At 44.2% G+C, this 22,605-nt stretch overlaps 1 protein-coding gene across 8 annotated transcripts in view; it reads left to right on the top strand.

Moving 5' to 3' along the window:
• CEP89 (centrosomal protein 89) overlaps positions 1-22,605 on the top strand; it is an 85,020-nt gene that overhangs the window by 15,893 nt on the left and 46,522 nt on the right. For 6 of the 8 annotated variants that reach the window (XM_070770907.1, XM_070770908.1, XM_070770905.1 and 3 more), the window contains 5 exons: positions 10,561-10,663; positions 13,473-13,501; positions 15,290-15,332; positions 17,803-18,021; positions 19,312-19,457. In XM_070770907.1, coding sequence (XP_070627008.1) covers positions 10,561-10,663; positions 13,473-13,501; positions 15,290-15,332; positions 17,803-18,021; positions 19,312-19,457 — 540 coding nt within the window. Of the gene's footprint in view, positions 1-3,519; positions 3,651-10,560; positions 10,664-13,472; positions 13,502-15,289; positions 15,333-17,802; positions 18,022-19,311; positions 19,458-22,605 lie in introns of all 8 variants that reach the window. The other 2 variants (XM_019979836.2, XM_070770906.1) reach the window with 2 other exon arrangements.

The following is a 22,605-nucleotide window of genomic DNA, read 5'->3' as shown; positions in this document are numbered from 1 at the left end:
GTGCATTAGAAAATAGGTCCCTTTTCTCTCCAGCTGTTAATGGCTTGTTGTTTGGGGGCTTATTTTTTATTATTGGTCCAGTCTCATTTTCTACCTTATTAGGCTAAAGTTTAAAACTCTTGCCTTTATCTTTCAAGACAAGTCCTTCAGAAACAGAAAATCTTCACGTCTTTAACATAGATTTCCATCTGATGCTGGTCATCCTGCTCTTTCCTTTGTGACCCTATGGACTGTAGCCTGCCAGGCTCCTCTGTCCATGGGGATTCTCCAGGCAAGAATCCTGGAGCGGGTTGCCATGCCCTCCTCCAGGGGATCTTCCCAACTCAGGGATCAAACCCAGGTCTCCTGCACTGCAGGCAGATTCTTTACTGTCTGAGCCGCCAGGGAAGCCCAAGAATACTGGAGTGGGGAGCCTATCCCTTCTCCACGGGAACTTCCCAACCCAGGAATTGAACCAGAATCTCTAGCATTGCAGGTAGATTCTTTACCAGCAGAGCTACTCAGGAAGCCCAAAATTTAAAACTCCTTCCTTTATCTTTCAAGACAAATTTTTCAGAAACAGAGAAACATCTTCCTGTCTTTAACGTAGGTTTCCATCCACTGCTAGTCATCCTGCTCTGTCCTTTGACTGCCCCCTCCCTGAGCTGATTTTCCTGTCACTTTTCCGTATGTGTACGTTGCAGTGTTTCTTTAGACTCATGCCTGACAAGGAGCATCATCACACGTCTCTCCACAGTAGCTGACATTCTTAGGGTACATGTGTGAGTGTCTAGTTCAAGCTCTTACATGCTCTCATCTCTGGCTGTCTGGGTGACATAGGTTCTATTTCAGCCCTATAGGGGGCTTCCCTGGTGGCTCAGATGGTAAAGAGTCTGCCTGCATTGTGGGAGACCCAGGTTTGATCCCTGGGTCAGGAAGATGCCCTAGAGAAGGAAATGGCAACCCACTCCAGTATTCTTGCCTGGAAAATTCCATGGACAGAGATGCCTGGTGGGCTACAGTCCATGGGGTTGCAAAGAGTCAGACATGACTGAGTGACTTCACTTCACATGTTGGGGAGCTGAGATACCTCTCTGGTTGAAGGAGCCTGGTTCTCCACCATTGCCCACATGTCCTGGTTTAAACTCTTGTGTTCCTAGGGTTTTGAAAGCTGGATAGCACCATTTCTTTAATGGCAAAAGACAACACCGTAATTCCTTTTTCCTTTCTCTTTTTTTTCTTTTTCACCATCACTATAACATGTTACTTGTAGTGACTCTACTTAAAGACTTGCAATGTCAGACTATGGTCATACTAATTTTATTTCTATTGATTATCCTCCACTACTTTGAATTACATTTTAGATGGTCTTAGGGAAATTATTTTGTGGAATCCTTATGTATTTCAGAAACTGACCATCACTTTCTAGCATATACAGGCTTTAACATGCAGAGTTAGGTTTCTCCACAGCAAAGAGCCCTGGACAGGCAGACAGGTGCCAAGAGCCTAAAAAGGTCTCCCCCAGGGCTCTGAAAGGCCCGTGTGAGCACCCACCGGCCCTCATGGCTGCACACTTCCTGGCTGGTATTTTGGACCCAGGCTATAGGTAGAGCTGTAGCACTCAACTCTTCTGGACATGTGATAGGAAAATTGGGAGTGAAGCTTGCTACCACATTGACCTGAGTGGAGAGAGAGAATAGTGCCCTCCACAAGCTCCTTTGTTTGTTTGTTTGTTTTCCTTTGTTGTTAATGAAACATACAATTTTATTTTTCAGGCCACTGTGTCTTGGTGGCTCAAGGACCCATGTACAGTACAGAAATTTGTTTTAAAAATTTAAAAAGTAGAGCAAGGCAACGAACAGTATCAAGGATTAGGGAGGAGGCGGAGGGGCTGTGGGAGTGGGAGTTGGCACCACCATTGTTGGGGGGAACTGTTTGACGCCGTCTATTAAAGCTGAACAGGTGCATTTTCCATAGCCAGGCACCCCCACAGTTGAGATATAGAACATAATGTAACACATTAGTGTTCTCATTCTCTAGGATGAGCAAGTACTGATATCTTACCTTTTTTTTTTTTTTGCTTCCAATTTTTAGTAAAAGAAAATTATGGTTAGGGTTGAAATCTTTGTCTCCCATCTGCTTCATCCCTGGAAGGCCATCTCCTCCTGGATTTGGGATGTGTTCTGGAAGTCTGTTTTTATTCTTTTGCTGCAAATAAGTGTCAGGAAACAAATGTGTTACTATATGTATATATATTTAATTGTGCAAAGGTCACCATACAGGAACCCACCTTTCCTCCTCTCAGCTTTGTAGTTTTTTGAGTTGCATACACATTATTTATCTGCTCACCTACTGGTGAACATCTAGATTATTCCGTTGCACACTTGATCCGTGTACCCCAGTGGGTGTTGCCAAATTGTTCTCCAGAGCAGTAGTTCCCACTTGCCTTCCCAGCAGCAGTGTGTGGGTGCAGGTCTCCACCTTTCGGCACATGCCAGCCAAGAGGAAAGCCTTTCCGCAGTGCAGCCCAGGGGCGGAGCCAGAGGTGGAGTGTTAGTAAGTGATTGCAGTTGAAAGGTCTCATCATAACCTGCAGAGGAACGAATGAAAGGGCCCTGAAGCTGGAAAGGGATTTGTTTCCCACAGTCTCAGGATTAGTACCTCAAGGGGAAGAAGACACATTGACTTTTTCTGAGCATTTGATATCTTCCCTGGTGGCTCAGTCGGTAAAGAATCAGCCCATAACACAGGAGACCTGGGTTCGATCCCTGGGTCGGGAAGATTCCCCTGGAGAAGGGAATGACAACCTACTCCCGTATTCTTACTTGGAGAATTCCATGGACAGAGGAGCCTAGCAGGCCACAGTCCTTGGAGTCACAGAGAGTTGGACATGGCCGAGTGGCTAACACACACACACGTGCACAGGCAGCTCACACATGCCATTTCGTTTACTTCACACCTGTGTGGGTACGTGTGAGAGAGAATAGGATAAGTGACTTGCCCAGGGTCATCCAGCCCACCACCCAGTGGCAGAGGCAGGATTCAGATCAGGACAACCCGTTTCTCCTGTTTAGAATCAGAGTTTGTGTTGACAGTCCTTGAGCCTCTCAAGACTGTTAGCTAGACGTAAAGATTGTTGTTTGTTTTTGAGGATTAAAATACGTATCTTTGAAGAGAATGGGTGTTTGGTGCATAAAAAACCACTGTTTAATCACTAGATGGCGCTAGCAGTGAAGGAGACACTGCCTTCAGTGCAGTTTAGTTCCGTCGCTCAGTCGTGTTCCACTCTTTGCGACCCCATGAATTACAGCACGTCAGGCCTCCCTGTCCATTTAGTTCTGTTTTTTTAAGTATTATTTTTACTGTAGACACTTGCTTCTTATTTGCTCCTTAGTTTTACTATAAGCATTTTGTAATCTCAGGTAAATAATTTATGCCTTTATTCTTTTCAATCAAAACTAGTAAGATAAGGACACAGACCAGCCCACGTCAGGCAGTTTGGGTATAAGTCTCTGCCTCACGCCTCTCTCTGTGTTTCAGGGTAGTTTGGGCAAACATCTTTGTGCGAAGTGTGTACCCGCCTAGCAGTGGCCTAGCAAATGGAAAGCAAATGGCCTAGCAATGGAAAGCAAGTCTTGTTTTCAGCAGTTTTCTTGTTGGTGCCACAAAAAGTAAGGCTGGAGGGGAAGCGGGCTGTGTGAATGTGTGGTCAGTTTGCACGGTACGAGAGCCCAGCAACAAGAGCAGTGCCGGGACGTTCAGAAACCCAGGTCCAAGTCCCGGCTTCTCTGCTTCCCAGGTGTATGACTTGGGAAGTCAGATAACCTCCCTGTGCCTCAGCGCCTCCATCCTGTAAAGGATTGTCAGCGTGGACAGTGTCTTTGGGTCGGTAAATAATTTGACATCTATTTGTCCAGCTGAGTACCAGGCATGTGCTAGGTGCTGGAGAATCAGTACAAGGGTCCCTAGTCCCACAGTTAAGTTAATCCATTAGAATTATGGTGAGTGTTACAAAGAAAGGGTACTTGGTCGCGTGGGACCATATATAACTTTTCTGAAATGACCGCCGAGAGTAACAGCAGAGAAGGGGTTACAGCCTTTTCTTCTCTCATTTGAGGTCACTTGATTTTTCTGCCTGATAACTTTTGTAGGTTCATCTTTATCCTTTGAAGTTCAGTAATTTCACTAGGATTAACAGTGGTGTTTATTATTTTCTGTCCTTTTTTCCTGAAATTTAGTTTACATAATTCTGAAGACACGGATTTTCCACCTCCCTTTTTTTATTTTCTGGGAAATATTTTCCTCCCCTCTTTTATCTTTGACTGGTTTCATCGTCGGTTCATTCCGTTCTGCTTTGGGAACACAAGACATGCGTTTGTTGGGTCTCCTTTATTTGTCTTCCATGTCTGGTATCTTTTCTCGAATCCCTTGTCCCTCCATTCTCTTCTCAGCATCACTTTGTGTGATTTCCTCTGTGTACCCTCATCCCTCTCAGCGCCTTGTCACTGTGTTTTATGGCTTCTTGGCACCCACTCCAGTATCCTTGCCTGGAAAATTTCATGGACAGAGGAACCTGGCAAACTACAGTCCATGGGGTTGTGAAGGGACAGACATGACTGAGCAGCTGAGCATGCGTACAGTATAACTTTTACCTCTGTATTTATTTCATTTTGCCTTTTGCTTGTTTGAGTTCTGCTGATTTATGTCACACGTTTTTCTGTGGCCTCATCACTTTTTTTTTTCCTGCAAAAATATTTGTGTTTGTTTATTGGGCTGCGCTGGGTCTTCGTTGTGGCACAAGGGATCTTGAGTTGGGGCATGTGGGATCTAGGTCCCTGACCAGGGATGAACCCGGGCCCCCTGCATTGGGAGTGTGGAGTCTTAGCCACTGGACCACCAGGAAGTCCTGCATTATCACTTTTCTTGATCTCCTGGATCTCTTCTTTTATTCCTCATGTCAGTCTGTGCTGTATCTAGCGTCTATGAGAGTACAGAGTTGGATTCTGGAGGGTAAAGGAGGGCTCTCTCAGCATCTCCCTTCAGCCTCGCCCGCTCTCCCATCTGCCCCGTGGGAATGACTGTACGTCTCCTGGCACCGTCACATCCTTGCTGTCAGTGCACCCATCGGGGGATCGCTTTGAACCTTTGTACCTGTGACACTTTGTGACTGTCAGAGCGCCTGCATTTCTGAAGTCTGAGGAGGTTTGGCAGCTTCTGACATTTTCCCTTTCTTCCAAATTTCATAGGTTTGGTATCTGTTTTCTGGCCATTGACTAAGCTTTCTTTCTTTCTTTTCATTGATTTTAGTAGGTTTTAAGTGAGGAGAGTGTAGTCTGAATACCTGCTGAAATGAAGTGAAAGTCGCTCAGTCATGTCTGACTCTTTGTGACCCCATGGGCTTATATAGTCCATGGAATTCTCCAGGCCAGAATACTGGAGTGGGTAGCCTTTCCCTTCTCCAGGGGATCTTCCCAACCTAGGGATCGAACCCAGGTCTCCCACACTGCAGGCGGATTCTTTACCAGCTGAGCCACCAGGGAAGCCCAAAATGCCTGCTACCATTTTCCAATAGAATCACTGATACGATGTTATTAGAGCTCCTCTGTCACACATTCTTGCTATTGGTGCGTTTGTGGATTTGCAGAACATTCTGTCATAAAATACCATATATTCATTCATTTGTTCATTTATTCATCCAACCAACTACCCACAGACAGGTATGTGAATATCTGCCATATGCTTGGGTCCAGAGAGGAATCATTCATGCAGGTGTGAACCATTTATCTCTAGAAACTTCTGGAGACCAAGGAATAGTGGGGACTCTTGCTGCTGCTCTTGAGGATTAGGAGTTTCCCCGTTCTCTCTGCAGTTTTTAACTTTTAGTTTCTTTAAGATTTTCTCTTACCCAAGTATACATGAATTTCCATGTCTTATAAAAAAGTTTGATGCTGCTTTTAAGCAAACACCACCCCTAACCCCTGCTGTCCCATCCCTCCTCTTCTCTCCAGGACAGGCCTCTGTGGTCACTTTGTGTCTGTATCATCTTCTTGCCTCCAAATAATCAAATAGAAGGTTTAGATAATGGACATTTAACTCTCACACAACAAAGTGAAAAGGTAGGCGATTCCAAAATTGTTTCAGCTGCGTATTGAACACAGGAGCCTGAAATTCCCTTGGCCTGCTCTTTGTGATCACCAGAGGCAGCCAGTTCTTCCCGCAGAAGAAGGAAGCGGGGCATGGTCCTTCAGGCAGTGCTGTGTTGATGACGGGGAATGTTTTTTCCAGAGGCCCGCCAGCAGGATGCTCATTGGTCACATGCCCATCCCTTGACAGGTTACTGGCTGAAGAGAGAAGGATTACTGTGATTCGAGCCTACTTGCACCAAACAAAATTGGGATTCTCTCAGCAAGGTAGAAAGAGGGGCACTGACTGCTGAGTGGGCGGGGCTGAGGTGCCTGCAGTCTCCCTGTCTGCATTTACACATACACATCCGCACGGTTAGTGTGTATGCGTGCAGATCACTGACTCTGCTCTAGCAATGTGAGCACCTCTGTATTAGCTTGAATCCCGCTGGTGACAGTAGAAGGCCAGGAGAACAGATCAGGCACCAAGCTGTCACTCCCGCCGATTCCAAAAGCTGCTCAGAATGCACCCTGCCACCTTCTAGCAGTGAGGTCTCCTCCATACAGCAGTGAGGAAGCATGGATCACAAACGTTTGTTTCGTTCCCTGTAACATGCCACACCAGGGGAGGTCCAGCATGTTGTAGACCTATAGAGGTCCCACTGCAGGCCCGCAAGGCCCCTCCACCTTACAGATCAGAGCTGCCTGCGGCCCCACCCCGACCCCGAGTTACCTGGGTTCTCTGCACAGTCTGACTACACTCTTGCCTGGACTTCACCCCGGGGTGGAGCCAGCTGGACCCCTCTGTTGCTCCACCAGTCGTGTCTGTTTAGTGTGTCTTTGTGGTGGGGCTCCAACGTTGGCATCACTGATCTGAGGAGAGGCTCCTGGGAAGGTGCCAGCTCTGTCTGGGGCTGGACCCTCTGCGTCCCCAGGGTCACCAGCGCTGGCTCTACAGTCGGCTCAGCCCACGGTCACGGGATCTAGACACTGAGGCGCCCTTGCTGTGCTGCCAGGTTCCCAATACTGTGCTTTCACCTCCAGGTGAGAAGAGATCCCACAGGCTAACGTTTGAACTGTGTAGGTGTGAGATCAGGGTGGATGTATTATTTTACATCTGATTACATTTTTAGGTGTGTACAAATTTCAAATCTTACCTCCCTGGTAAATTGAACAGTTTGTCACTATAAAGTGACCCTCTGTATCTCTGAAATTGTGATCTGCCCTAAAGTCTTTTTCATCTGACGTTCTCCATCTTTCTTTGATATTTGCATGGTCTATTTCTTCCTATCCTTTAATTTTAACCTTCCTGCATCCTTATGTTTAGCTGTGTTTTATAAACAGCATCTAGTTGTTTTTTCTTTACGTTTACCAAGATATAATTCACATATTAATATCATACTATTCATCCATTTACAGTGTACAATTTGGGACTTCTCTGGTGGTCCAGTGGTTAAGACTCTGCTTCCAATGCAGGGATGAGGGTTTGATCCCTGATGGGGAGCCAAGATTCCACATGTTGCACAACACCACCACCCCCCCCCCAAAAAAAAGGTTTATAATTCAATGCAGTATATAGTTTTTGTTAACCAAATTTGACAAAATTTTCCTTTCTCTTTTTACTAGAGCTTTTGGTTCTTTTATGTTTAATGTATTCATGGGTATATTTGGGTTTAAATCTGTCATTTCTGTGTTTCCTGCTTGTCCTATTGCTCTGTATCTTTTTTCTTGTTCATTCTTTTGAATTGATGGATTTTTTAGTTCTATTTCTTTCCCTCAACTAGCTTAAGTTATACTAGCTTCTCCCCCCCACCAATAATCACCCTGTAAATTCTAGCATGTACATTTTACTCTTTAAAATCCTAGTTAGCGTCCTCCCCAGGAGGAGAATGAAGGCGCTTAGGCCAAGGCTGCAGACGGATGTGGGAAAGGCCACTCCTGGCCACTGGGATGGCAGCACTGTGGCTGGGGCGCCTGGCTTCCACCTCTCTCCCTTCAGCACCCAGACAACTTTTCTTTTAGTTACTCAGGTGATTTTCACACTCTGAAGTATTTGGTACTTTTAACAATGCTTTGCATTAAAACTTTAGAGTGTTTCTAGAATGTTGTCACAAATTCTTTAGGCTTATTTATCGATGTATTATATATACACAAAAGACACATAAGCTGTAACTTTACAGCTCAGTGAATTTTTGCAAAGTAGCCTCCACCCAGATTAAAAGAAGAAGAAGAATACTGCTAGACTGCCGAAGTCCTCTGTGACTGCGAAGAGTCATTGCTCCCCCAGAGTTAACCGCTGCCCTGACTCCAAGAGCAGGTTAGATCTTAGAAAAATCACCTTAGATTAGTTTTGTACTTCACTGGTGGCTCAGATGGTAAAGAATCTGCCAGCAATACAGGAGACCTGGGTTTGATCCCTAGGTCAGAAGATTCCCCTGGAGGAGGGCATGGCAACCCACTCCAGTATTCTTGCCTGGAGAATCCCATGGATAGGGGAGCCTGGTGGGCTACAGTCCATGGGGTCGCAAAGAATTTGGACACAACTGAGCAGCTAAGCACACAGCACATTCTAGAGATTCTGTGACTTTCATCATACATTTTGTATGCTTTGGAGTGTTTGAGAGCCTTCTGTCATTGTGTGGAAGTTGTTGGTTCATTCTTATTGTTGTGTGATATCCCATCGGACAGCTGTAACATCCAGTAACTTATTTACTCTACTAAGGGTGGATATTTGGTTGTTTCCAGTTTGGAGCTTTTAGGAAGAGTGCTCTATGAACATTCATGTGTGGTGGGTATGTACCACTCGTATATACTGATGAGTGGTGTATGTATAATCATAAGGCATAAGCAGCCATAAGGTACTATCAGCCATTGTACAAGTAGATACTAACAAGCAGTTTTCCATAATAGGGTATCGTTATGATGGTATTTGGGCTTCCCTTGGTGGCTCAGCTAGTAAAGAATCAGCCTGCAATGCAGGAGACCTGGGTTCGAACCCTGGGTTGGGAAGATCCCCTGGAGAAGGGAACAGCTACCCACTGTAGTATTCTGGCCTGGAGAATTCCACGGACTGTATAGTCCATGGGGTCGAAAAGAGTCAGACACGAATGAGCGACTTTCACTTTCACTTTTCATGATAGTATTTGAGTCGCCTTAGCATTTCATACTTCCTAAATAAAAGTGAGTAGCTTAATATACCTTTGACAGGGTAAACAAGGCAGATGGTCCCTAGGAGCTCAAAGCTTAAGAGATTCATTTCTTTTTAATTTCTTCAATGATGAGTAGAGTGGGAGACCTTTCTGCAGCTCTGAGCCATGTCACCCCAGAGCCCTCTACCCCCAGCCTGGTGGGCCTGTGAGCCTTAGTTTTTGGCCCTGAAATGCCCCTTCTTGTGGGCATCTTGCTGGTCAATGCTGCCCCCTTCCCAGCCATGGGGATGGAACGTCCATGGCCTGCAGCACAGCACAGCTAAGCCAGGCTGATCACATAAGCAGGATTTTACGAAGAGTCAGAATAGTGGAAGGGAAGCCACCCAGGGAGCACCAGCCTCAGCTTATTGTACAAGACCTGGTTCTCTGCTCTTCCCTGAGGGCAGCCTCTGTCCTCACACCCCCCCTCTCCCAGAGCTCTGCCAGTGAGGCAGCCTCCTGCTCATCGGGGTGGTCCCAGACCCAGCTCACAGGTCTGTGGGGGGCAGCTCTACCATTCGTGACCCTGCAAGGGAGTTTTTCACAGATAGTGATGGGGGGAGAGTCCCATTCCATCAGGAAACACTCACAGTGGCCTCCTAGCCAGCAAGCGTAATGGGCCCCGATCCCCAACAGTTGCCTTGGTGAGGGTTCTCACGGGGCAGGTCGGCAGCTCTTGCCCCATGTAGAGGTGAACAACACAGCATCAGCACCAGGGCACGGTGGTACTGGGTGCTGCACAGAGCAGGCTGGAGGTAGCTCCTTTTCCTGAGTTGGTTCCTGGCAGGAATGGGGAAGCCAGGTGCCTAGGTAGCATGGGGTGGGATGCGGTGCAGCATAGCTGTGAAGGTCTCTGTGGCTTAGGCCAGGAGTCCCCAACTCCCGGGCTGCGGACTATCCTGTTAGGAACTGGGCTGCACAGCAGAAGGTGAGCGGTGGGTGGGCAAGTGAAACCTCATCTGCTGCTCCCGTGGCTTGCATTACTGCCCGAACCATCCCCAACCCCCCACCTCCATCTGTGGAAAGACTGTCTTCCATGAAATCAGTCCCTGGTGCCAAAATGTTTGGGGACCGCTGGCTTAAGCATAATTTGGATGGCACTGCCTTTGCCGTTGCGCTTTTCCTGAGGGACCCACGGGTGTAGTCCATTTATGTCTTGGAGGGGAGGTAGCAGTGGAGAGGGTATGGAATAAGACAGCTGAGTTTGTTGGGAGGAAGTTTATACAGAAGTGCTTACCACGTGTTGTTCCTCTGTCTTCGATAACAAAAAGGTTCCATCGTCACACGGGGTGGACACTGAAGATGAGGAAAGTATTTCTGAACAAGATGGGTTTCCAGGCTCACCTATTCCACCAGAGAATACACAAGGAAAAGGTAAAAAAAAAATTGTTTTTAAAACATTTCTCGTAAAAGCATTTTATGGCCATAAATATTGGTTCATTTGGAGGAACATATAACCATTGCACCTCTGTACCGTGGTTCCATGATTTTAAGTGAGAATATCCCTGAGCTTTGTTCTTCCTGGGATACAGTGAAAATGACTGCGTGGGTGTTTGGTTGTCTTTAATGCATAAGGCCTTCACTTTGGAGTCCATTTTGCCATTCTGTCAGTCGTGAGAGGATCTCTGGGGGAGCATCGGGACTCAGGCTCTGAAGCTCCACGTGCTCCTTCCTCTCTGCACCCATGACCAGTGCCATGCGGGATGGGCGCGCAGTGAGCTCCTCGGGCTGGCTGAGTGAGCTTGTCTGTCTTGTTCACCAGGCTGGCTCTAGGGCCCGTAGCAGGGCTTGGCCCACAGCTGCCTGTCACTTCAGGTGATTTGGGTGAATGAACGCATGGATATATTTATAATACAGCTTTGGAACGGCATACCTTTGTATATTTTGTTTGGCACAGTGAGAGAATTCAGCTCATTAATAGCAAAGGCCGTTTTCCATTTCCTAATATGTGGCTTGTGTTTGAGAAGTGAGAAGGAGAGCCTGGCATGCAGTGGGCACCGATAACTACTTTATCAGGACCCTCAGGGAATTGCTTGGGCTCAAGGAGATAAGTAAGATACGTGTTAGTCACTCTGTCGTGTCCAGCTCTGCGACCCCATAGGACTATAGCCCGCCAGGCTCCTCTGTCGATGGGATTCTCCAGGCAAGAATACTGGAGTGGGTAGCCATTCCCTTCTCCAGGGGATCTTCCTGACCCAGGGATTTAACCTGGGTCTGCTGCATTGCAGGCAGATTCTTCACAATCTGAGCCACTATGGAAGCCCAGGGCCCAAGGAGATTCTCATATAAAGGGGACTGATTGGAAGACAGAATGCCAGCCTTCTAATACCTGTACCAGAAAATGCCACTTGGTTAGACAGCATATTCTATCCTTGTGGGAAAATCCATGTGTGTGTTAAGTTCAAGTAGAAAGTATGTTTCTTTTAGAATTAATACTTTCTCACTGTAAAAAATGCAGAAATACATGAAGTTAAACATACATAATTGTACTTCCATCAAGTATAATTTTAACAGCTTAGAATGTGTATGTACATACATGATATTTAATTACCTTAAAAAAAAATCTTATAACACGTCCTGAATATCTCCTTATGTTCATACATAGCCATCCACTTTCCAATGTCTGCATTATTTTTCTAAAGCCTGATGCATCATACTATCAGTCAGAACTAATCAAGAGACAGAAAGTATCTATACATGGTGAGGGAATTCCCTGGTGAACTTCCCAGGTTCGATACCTGATTGGGGAACTGAGTGGCCAAATAAAAAAAGGAAAGAAAGTCCATGATGATTTGAACCGGGAAAGTTTAATGTCAAGAATTACTAACTGTAATGGGATTGCCTATTAAGGGGTAGAAATAAATCTAAAGAATATGGGAATGACAGAGGGAACAGCTGCTTCCTATGTAGTTAACATGGGGCCCCAAAGGGTGCAGCTCTGGCCCGCTGGCAGGTGGAGAAGTTAGCTGAGGTGTGGTGCTAACAGAATTCACTGGAAAGCTGCTGTCTGTAGGAGAGTTCCAGGAGGAGCCGCCTGTAGGGAAGTGCTGCTGGCCATCTAGAAAGAGGGGAGGAGAGGAGGGAGAAAGAGGGACCCAGGACGATAGATGGGGGTGGAGACATCACCCGTGGAATGAGGAACCCAAGCCCTTTCCTCCTCCAGTGTCTCTTTTGCACCCTCTACTGGTGAGGTTTATTATTGCACCACCAGACAAAGGAGAGCTGCTGCAGTAACAGGAGCAGGCAGTAAAGGTGGGGTTGGAAGTTAAAGGCAGTGTTAACTGGCACACTTGGTAACATGAACTTGGAGCACAGGTGGTGGTTAGGAGAGAGTGAAGTTCCTAGAGTGGTTTTTGGCTTGTGGTGGGCATTAAAAGCTCCTGGACATTGTCACTTTCAGGTGGCGTGAGACTTGGCCAGTTCCTTAACCCCACTTCTAAGTTTGAGTGCACCTCTCCTAAGAGTCTTAGAAGGATTAAATTCAGTCATGTGAGTGAAGCACAGCAGGGCTTCCCTGGTGGCTCAGCCAGTAAAGAATCCGCCTGCCAATGCAGGAAACCCAGGTTCAGTCCCTGGGTTGGGAAAATCCCCTGGACAAGGGCATGGCAACCCACTCCAGTATTCTTGCCTACAGGAGCATAACAGGCTACAGTGCACAGGATCACAGAGAGTCAGACCTAACTGAACAGTTAAGCATGCACGCAGGCACACGAAGCAAAACATCCTCCATAAATGCCAGCTGATGGTTACTGTCTCAAGGCTACCAGCCTGAGGTGCCAGCCACCCTGTACCCTAGCAGTACCCAGCCAAGAAGCTTGGACACTGCCATCCTTTGGTCGAGGTACCAGCATCTGAGCAAGTGGACTGCTGCTGGAGGCAGAGGAGGCAGGGAGAGTGGCACCTTCGCCCCCGTGGGGAATGGCAGGTGGAATGGTGGAGGGCGCGGGCAAGGGTGCTGGGAGGCAGGCAGCTCCCAGGCACACGGAGGAGCTCGGCCTGAGCTCTGCAGTCGTGTGAGCCACTGAAGGCGGTCAGGAACGAGCAGGGGGAGAGCGCAGTTCAGAGCTGGGCCGGTCCGTGGGCTGGTTCAGCTCGTGTGCAGGAGGTGAGTGCCTAAGATGGTACTCTTCAGAGCTGTCAGATGTCTTTCTCCGCTTTACAAAGTTCTCTCTGTTTTCATCAGATGGAAAACATTCTGTTCTGAAATTAAAGGTAAGAATTGTTTTTTTAAAAATGGATTTTCTTTTTAAATAGAATTTCTACCATAATTTCAAAACAACTTTTGTGATTTGTGGGGGAAAAAGCTTCTGTTAAGTGTTCTTTTCCATGGTCTAGTTTGTTTTCTTTCTTTTTTTTTTTGGTTTTTGTTTTTTCTGTCATTGTACACTTTACTATTGAATGTTTTTTTAAAAAATAGTTTTAAAACATGAAGAAACTCATGTTTTGCATAGTTTAAAATGAATGTAATATATTGAGGGGTTAGAAAACACTTATATTTGCTTTCTACTTTGTAAAATGAATAGACAGTAACCAGTTTGCAGACATGGAAATAGTTCTACTTAACTTTTTAATTCTGTGATGTCAAGGGAGTTTAAAAATTAAAAACTTCTCGGTAGAGTTAATTTATAACCTTATCTACTTTTCAGCAGAAATTAGAAACTTAATATCAGGCTGATGTGTAGTAGAAAAATGAACAAAAATTCAAAGACTTCCCTTTCCTCTAAGTTTTGAGTTGAAAAGGAGGGTCTTGTATTCTTTTCTCAGTGCTTTAAAAACGTGGTTCTGTGCAGCTTATGGGGTCTTTTTGCATATCCCAAGGAGAGAGGGCCAGTTAGAATTTGCTTTGTCCACCTCTGCTCAGCCCCTACAGTCACATCACGTGTTTTAGAATGTGAACTGGTGGCCTGTCACTCATAGGACTTGCACGTGACCACAGTGACTGATCACAAATAAACCCTGGAGAGGGTGTGGAGGAAAGGGAACCCTGCTGGTGGAAGTGTAAATCGGTGTAGCCACTGTGGAAAATGGTGTGGAGGGTCCTTAAAAAAACTAAAAGCTAGTTATATGTCGTCCAGCAATCCCACTACTGGGCATATATTCAGAAGAGGAGAAAACTCTAATTCAAAAAGATCCATATATCCCAGTGTTCATAGCAGCACTCTTCATAACAGCCAAGACACGGAAGTGTCCATCAACAGATCAATGCATGAAGAAGATACAGTGTATATTCTCTCTCTCTCTCTCTCACACACACACATATATACACACACAGTGGAGTATTACTCAGCCATAAAAAGAATAAAATGCCATTTGCAGCATCATGGATGGACCTAGAGATGGTCATACTGAGTGAAGTCAGCCAGACAGAGAAAGATGAATATTATATATCATTTATATGTGGAATCTAAAAAATAAATTAATAAATAAAAGTACAATACAAGTGATCTTATTTACAAAACAGAAGTATACTCACAGATACAGAAAACAAACCTACAGTTGCCAAAGGGGAAGGCAGGAGGGACAAATTAGGCGTATGAAATTAACACACACTACTATATATAAAATGGGTCAGCAACATGGATGGTCTCTGTAGCATGGGGAATTATATTCAGTATCTTGTAATAACCTATAATGGAAGAGAATTAGAAAAATATAGATGTGTAACTGAATCACTTTACAATACAACGAAGCTAATACATTAGTATAAGTCACCTATATTTCAGTCAAAAGATGCCAAACTCATGGACAGAAGGGCAGAAAGAAAGCAGGCCTTCCCCTGCTGCTCAGAGAGCTTGCCAAGAGGGGAGGACTGTTAAGGGTTAGGTTCATTTAAAAGAAACAGGGAATATTAAAGTTTCTAAAGGTAAAAGAAATGAGCAACTACGAGAGCTGAAATGAAGACGGGGGAAGTGCTTACATGTTTGATACATGACTTGTGCCAGGCCACTCTTAGAAGATGCTAAGGTCAATTCGTTACTGTCCTGTTTTTTCCTTCCATAGGACGAAAAACCACCATTATGTGAAAAACCTCCACTCTGTCCAGGTATTTGCCTTTTGAATTTCATTGTGATTGAAAAACTTACATTTCAGAGAACACCCAGTACAGTCTCACATAAAATAAAGATCACTTTTTTTTCCTGTGAAGGTTGTTGCTTCTGTCCCATTTTTGAAATTGGAAAGAGATAGCAGTTCGTTGAACTTCCTTTAAGTTTGCCTTAAAATAGAGAGTTTATGGGACTTCCCTGGTGTCCTTCCAATGCAGGGGACACGGATTCGATCTCTGGTCAAGGAACTAAGCTCCCACATGCCAAGAGGTGTGATCCCACCCCCCGCAAAAAAAAAGAGAGAGTCCAGACATTCAAACATTGGATGGTGGCTGTATGTCCGTATGGGATGTGCTGAAGCCTGGGGTTGATGGAGGGGGGATTCATGGACCTATGGGATTATGGACAGGCCCTGGGAGGGGGAGGCTTCCCAAGTGGTGCCAGTGGTAAGCCTTGAGAATCCCATGCACAGAGGAACCTGGTGGGCTACAGTCCATAGGGTCACAAAGATCGGACGCAGCTGAAGTAACTCGGCGCTCAGGCAACACGTGCCCTGGGAGAGGGGGCGCATGAAAACGGGGCTCTGCTCAGGGGCTCGAGGCAGAGCTGAGAGGTCCAGAGGTACTTGGTGCCATCCTCTCCCCTCTGCAGCCTGGGGAGCCTCATTAGCTTCCAGAGTGGATACTGTAATTTTTCACTGTGTGCCTCACATCAGTAGTCTGAAAACCCTGTCAAGTAACCAAGACTTTTGTCTGTCCTCTGTGTCGGATTGGCTCTGTTTTCATCATTTCTGTCTCAGTGTTTTTGGTGCTGTGTTCTGGGATGTTGCTGGGGTTCTGACATCTGGCCCACAGGTTCATTCTTCACTGTATGTCTTCTGCTGCTCAGCCCATCCTTTGAATCTGTGTTATTAATGAAGCCCTTTATTTTCATGATTTCTATTAAGTATTGACAAACATCTCTCTGAAATCTTAACCGCACTCATTCTCAAATCTTGTAGCCTGTGCTGCAGCCAACTTTGTCCTCTGTTATCTGGTTTTGGTGCCTCTCTCAGTTCCTGTGGCTCTTGGTGATGTGCTCGTTTGGTCCTTGGGAGTCCCAGTCTGTCTGGGGATGCCATATCTGATTTCTATAGGCTGCTCAGAAGGGGAAGCCAGTGGGCTGTCAGATGTACAGTCTGTCTCCAGTGACTGTCGGCCATAGACAGGGCGTTTTGTCAGCCAGGGGGTTTGGAGGCTCCTCTTCCTCCTAGGTTTCTCCAGCCTTGGGGTCTGCCTGCCTTTCTGTCCTCAGGGCTTATATGTACTGCTTGGCCCAGGGGGACTTGAGCCCTGCTGCTTCTGTCTGGCACCCTAGACAGATACCTCGTCAGTCCTTTCTAGGCCATTTTGTGTCCCCACCACCTGCCAGGGCAAGGCACATCCCTGGAAGCACCCCCACCCCCTCTTGTAGCTGACCTCTCCTTGCATATTTTAGGCTGCAGCTTCCATCTTCAGTCTAATCTCAAATGTCTTTCCTGGATTCCTGGTAGATTGCCTCTTGTTTTCGTGTACTTGTGAAGTTATTCATTTCTTTCATGTTCTAGGGGTTGGATATGTGTGTGTCAGGGGTCAGGGGAGGCTGTCTGGAGCTGCCAGTATCCCTCCCTCCATCTGCCCACAGAAGCTCTGCCCAGGCCAGGAGCCCATTGTAGTCCTCACTTCCTTTAATCTCCCTATGGAATATCACTCTCTGCTTTCCTCCAGTCTTTCTACTCCTTCCTAAATTCCTTTGTAGCCTCTGGTTTTCTTCTCACCCTGGTGCCTGCAAGTAAACTACATGCTGGTGGCTCCTCCCTCTCTCCAGCTGAGGCTCTCTTCAGAGCTTTGGACCTGTGTCCTAACCTGAGCTTCCCTCACCCTGCCAGGCTTGTATTCCTTGTCTGGCTAGATATCTTCCAAACTACAGATCTTGTTGCTCCATTCTTGACTTGCCCCTCCCTCACTGCCCACACCCAATCAGCTGCTGAGCCCTGCCAAGTTTTTGCCCCTGAATTCTTCTCTCATGTCCTTTCCTCTCCGTCCCTACTCTAGGAGCCTTCAGACTGATCTGCCTGCCTCTGTGCTAGGCCTCCTTCCTGTTCACTTTCTTCACCGCTGGCCTCAGCGATTCATCTGAGAGTATAGCCCCTTCTTTCCATACTTCTGCTGAAAGGCTTTCTGGCTCCTGGTGGCCTGCAGGATACAACCTCCACTCTGCATATTACGATAAGAAAAGGCCTCCACTGGCTCCTGCCTTCCCCCTCTGTTACCCTTCTTACTGCTCACCATAGTCTTAACAGATCACAGTCTTTGCTGTATAGGCCACTCTCTTTGCAGGCACTGACATAAAGAAGTTGCTCCTTTGGTTTTTGAGATAGTCTCCTGTAATTCTGATGTAAAATTGTTAATATCAATTAGTATTTAAAACTTTTTTCCTGTCCTTTTTTAGATATAACTGGTAGAACACGTCAAAGATGTATAGAAATAACCAAAGAAAAGTTAGAGGAATTAAAGGAAGAAAATTTGCACCTAAACAATGCAAATCAAGCCCTTACACATGAGCTTAACATAATAAAGAAAACAATGAAAGACCTGCAGTTAAAACTTGAAAGGATGAAAAAAGAAAACGTGAAGCCAAAAGAGGTTGAGAAAGCATCCTCTCAGGAAGGTGAGGACAACTACCTAGTTCTTTTGTTACAGGAAGGAACAGGAATTCAAAATTTTGTACTTATTTTGGAAGTTAATGTTTTATTATAATATTTGTTGATATTAATGTTCTTAATATTTTGGTTTGATTATTTATGGTCTTTCATTAATATCCTTATACTTGTTGAAATTTAATCTCACCTGTTGTATCATTTTTATTATGCTGAAGAAATTCTAGTACTTCTTTTGGTTCTTAGCATAGTATTTTACATATGTTTTGTATCAGTTTTTATCCCCATGAACACCATATGAAAGTGCCTCTTTCATGACATACTTACCAATGTTGAAGATTATATTTTCCTTGCTAGTTTGAGTGGTTAAAAAAAGAATCCCATTTTCATTTAATTTCTGTTTGTTTTATTATTGATGAAGTTGAATATTTTTTTCATTATCTTTGCAGGTCATTTTCTTTCTCTTTCATAAATATTCCCACTTTGGATTGAGATGCTTTGATCTTTTCTGTTGATTTATAGGAGCTCTTTATGTATTAAGAATTTTAGCCCTATGGCACATATGTTTGAGTTTGTTTCTCAGTTTGTTAATAATTCAGCTATGTGTATAGGATATTTTTCTGTTATGATCTATGCCCTTGGTTTCCAGGGGTTAAGAATCCATGATTCCACTCTCAGGAGTGCAGGTTTGATCCCTGGTCAGGAACTAGGATCCCGCATGCTGTGTGACATAGCCAAAATTAGTAACAATAGTGCTAAGGTCATGTAAGTATTCACTAATGTTTTTTCTGTATATTTATCTAAGTCTATTATTATGGCTTTAAGAAACATAATGTGGTTTTCTCTATACAAACCCTATATATTTCTTGTCTTAGGCACATTTCTAGATACTTGATATTATTTGTGCTATCACTTTGTGGGATCTATTTTCTATTATGTTTTCCAATAGAACATTACTATTGTGTGGGAAGGTTATTAGTTCTAGTAAATTCTCCATTTATTCTATATAATTTTCAGAGCACATATTTGTATATCATCTGAAATAGTGACATTTTTTCCAATCTAAAATTTTTATTTTACCTTTATGATACATATATATATCAACTTTCACAAACTTCTAAAACATTGTTGACTAATCAGTGTTAAAAAAACTTATTAACTTTTATTCATTTATATCTGTATAATTGTCATTTGCTGCCTTTGTGAGCCTAAAGGGAAAGAAGGACAGACAATTGACAATTTATATAAAATCGTGATAAATTTAAGTTCTTATGGTATAATATTAAATTTATTTTTTTCAGTAGTTGCTGCACCTGAATTACATTATCTAAGAAAACAAGCTCAAGAACTGGTGGATGAAAATGATGGATTGAAAATGACTGTTCATCGTTTGAATGTAGAACTGAGTAGATATCAAACAAAATTCAGGCATTTATCCAAGAAAGAGGTAATGTTTCCTATTAAGAAAAATCAGTTTTATTGATATTTTAGCCTTGAATTGATTTCCAATTCCAAAGAGTTTATATTTATTATAATTTGGTATAAAAAAAGATACATCCAAAGTACAGTCTTTCTGGGCACCTTTCTGTTTCTCTGTCCATCTCTCCTTTTCTCAAAACTAAAGCAATAAAAGCTCTTAGTAAAAAATTAGGATAGTATAAACATATATAAAGTAAAGGAAGTAAAAGTCCTTGTCTGCTCCATTCTCAGCCTGTTCTTCAGGGTTATAGCTGTTGTTTGTTAGTGCACAGACTTTGAAAAGAAAGCAGACTAGTGTTTACAGGCTCCCAAATGATCTAGCTGTCACAGTCAATGGAGCTTACATTCATGATAGGCATAGGAGCATCCCCTGTAGCTATATACTTGGGCTTAGTGTAGAGAGAGCAGACAAAAACACCCTTCTCTCACTTTTTCCCTGGAATGGGTTTAACTGCATGCTTTCCCAGATGCTGCCTGAATTTCTGGCTTCTAATCAGCCTAAATCTAAATACTGACTGCAGTCCTCCCCTTTGGGAAGCTGATGGATTTGGTACATCCTCAACTACTGGTAACCACTTAAAAATAAAGACAGCAGTTTGGACAGTCACAGAGGTTTGAGAGGCTACCAAGAACATGGGCTAGGCTAATTGATGAGACTCAATACCTATACAAGACCACTCTGTCAAGATGAGAGAGGTGGCTGTTTTTTCTAATGCACAGAAACCAATATAGAGTAAAGGAAAATGAAGAAAAAAGGGAATATGTTCTAAAGAAGGGAACGAGATAAATCTTCAGAAACTGATCTTGCTGCTGCTGCTGCATCACTTCAGTAGTGTCCGACTCTGTGCCACCCCAGAGATGGCAGCCCAGCAGGCTTCCCGTCCCTGGGATTCTCCAGGCAAGAACACTGGAGAGGGTTGCCTTTTCCTTCTCCAATGCGTGAAAGTGAAAAGTGTAAGTGAAGTCGCTCAGTCGTGTCCGACTCTAGCGACCCCATGGACTGCAGCGCACCAGGTTCCTCTGTCCATGGGATTTTCTAGGCAAAAATACTGGAGTAGGGTGCCATTGCCTTCTCCAGAAACTGATCTTAGTGAAATGTAAATAAGTGATATACTCAATAGAGAATTTTAAATAACAGTCATAAAGATGCTCAGCAAAATCAGGAGAGCATGAACAAAGTGTGAATTTCAACAGAGAGATAGAAAAATGTTAAAAAGTACCAGAGATATCATAGAGCAGAGGAGTATAATAATTGAACTGAAAAATTCAATAGAGGGACTCAGCACCAGACTAGAGCAAGTGGGAGAAAGGATCAGTGAACTTGAAGACCAGGTAGTGAAATTCATCTAAACAGAAGAATAAAAATAATTTTAAAAAGAGTGAAAATACCATTAAGTAGTTACAGGCATTCCAGAGAGTAAAGAGAGAAAGGAGCAGAAAGCTCATTTAAAGAAATAATGCTGGGACTTGCTTGGAGTCGAGTGGCTAAGACTCCAAGCTACCAAAGCGAGGGGCCTGGGTTTGATCCCGGGTCAGGGAACTAGATTTCACATGCCGCAACTAAGACCTGGTGCGGCCAAATAAATAATTAAAAAGAAAAAAATGCTGGGACTTCCCTGGTAGGCCAGTGGACACACATTCGATCCCTGATCCGGGAAGATCCCACATGCTGCAGAGCAGTTAAGCCTGTGTGCCACAACTACTGAGCAAGAGAAGTCACCTCAAAGAGAAGCCTGAACACGGCAACAAAGAGCAGACCCCACTCGCCGCAGCTAGAGAAAGCCTGCATGCAACATCGAAGCCCCAACACAGCCAAGAATAAATTAAAAAAATATTTTTTAAAAGAAATAACTCTGAAGACTTCCTTGGGGGAAAGAAACAAATATCTTGATCTAGGAAGCTCAAAGAGTTTTAAATAAGATTAATCCAGAGATACCCACATTGAAACATATTATAACTAAATTGTCAAAAGTTAAAGAGAGAGTCATAAAAGCAGCAAGGGAAAAACAACTTGTTACATACAAGGAAACCCTCGTAAGATCTATCAGCAGATTTTTCAGCAGAAACTTTGCAGACCAGAAGGGAGTGGCACAATATATTCAGAGTACTAAAAGGAAAAAAAAACAAAAACCTGCCAACCACAAGTACACTACCCAGCAAAGTTGTCCTTTAGAACTGAAGTAAAAATAAAGAGTTTTTAGCACATGCAAAGGCAGAAGGAATTAATCACCACCAGCATTATAAGAAATGTTGAAGGACCTTCTTTAAGTTGAAATGAAAGGATACTAATTAGTAAAAGTAAAATATGAAATTAAAAATTTCACTGGTAAAGGTAAATATATGGTAAAATTAAAGATAATCTAATGTAAAATTGGTAGGTTAATCACTTATAAATCTTAATATGAAGGTTAGACAAAAATAGTAGAAATATAACTATAGTAATTTGTTAATGAATACATAAGATAAAAAGATATGAATTGTAACATCATAAGGCAGTGGCAACCTACTCCAGTACTCTTGTCTGGAAAATCCCATGGATGGAGGAGCCTGATAGGCTGCAGTCCATGGGGTCGCTAAGAGTCGAACATGACTGAGCGACTTCACTTTCACTTTTCAGTTTCATGCATTGGAGAAGGAAATGGCAACCCACTCCAGTGTTCTTGCCTGGAGAATCCCAGGGACAGGGGAGCCTGATGGGCTGCCGTCTCTGGGGTCGCACAAAGCCGGACATGACCGAAGCGACTTAGCAGCAGCAGCAGCAAACATAAAATTAGAGGAGAATTAACATGTAGTTTTAGAATTCATTCAAACTTACCAATTTAAAATAGACTTGTAAGTTGTCTTCCAAGTTGTGCAGTTATAAAGAATTCTGCCAAGCAGGAGATGTAGGAGGCATAGATTTGATCCCTGGGTCAGGAAGGTCACCTGGAGAAAGAAATGGCAACCCACTCCAGCATTCTTGCCTGGGAAATCCTGTGGACGGAAAAGCCTGGCAGGCCACAGTTCATAGGATCACAATGAGTTGGACACGACATAGCAACTAAAGCACTCACCCACCACCCAACTTGTTTTAGGTAAGCCTCGTGGTACCACAAAGTAAAATCCTGTAGTATATA

Source organism: Bos indicus, chromosome 18 (genome assembly GCF_029378745.1).
Source record: "Bos indicus isolate NIAB-ARS_2022 breed Sahiwal x Tharparkar chromosome 18, NIAB-ARS_B.indTharparkar_mat_pri_1.0, whole genome shotgun sequence".
In the NCBI taxonomy this organism is placed as follows: domain Eukaryota; kingdom Metazoa; phylum Chordata; class Mammalia; order Artiodactyla; family Bovidae; genus Bos; species Bos indicus.
Note: the sequence above shows the minus strand (reverse complement) of the source record. Positions and strands in the feature narration are given on the sequence as shown.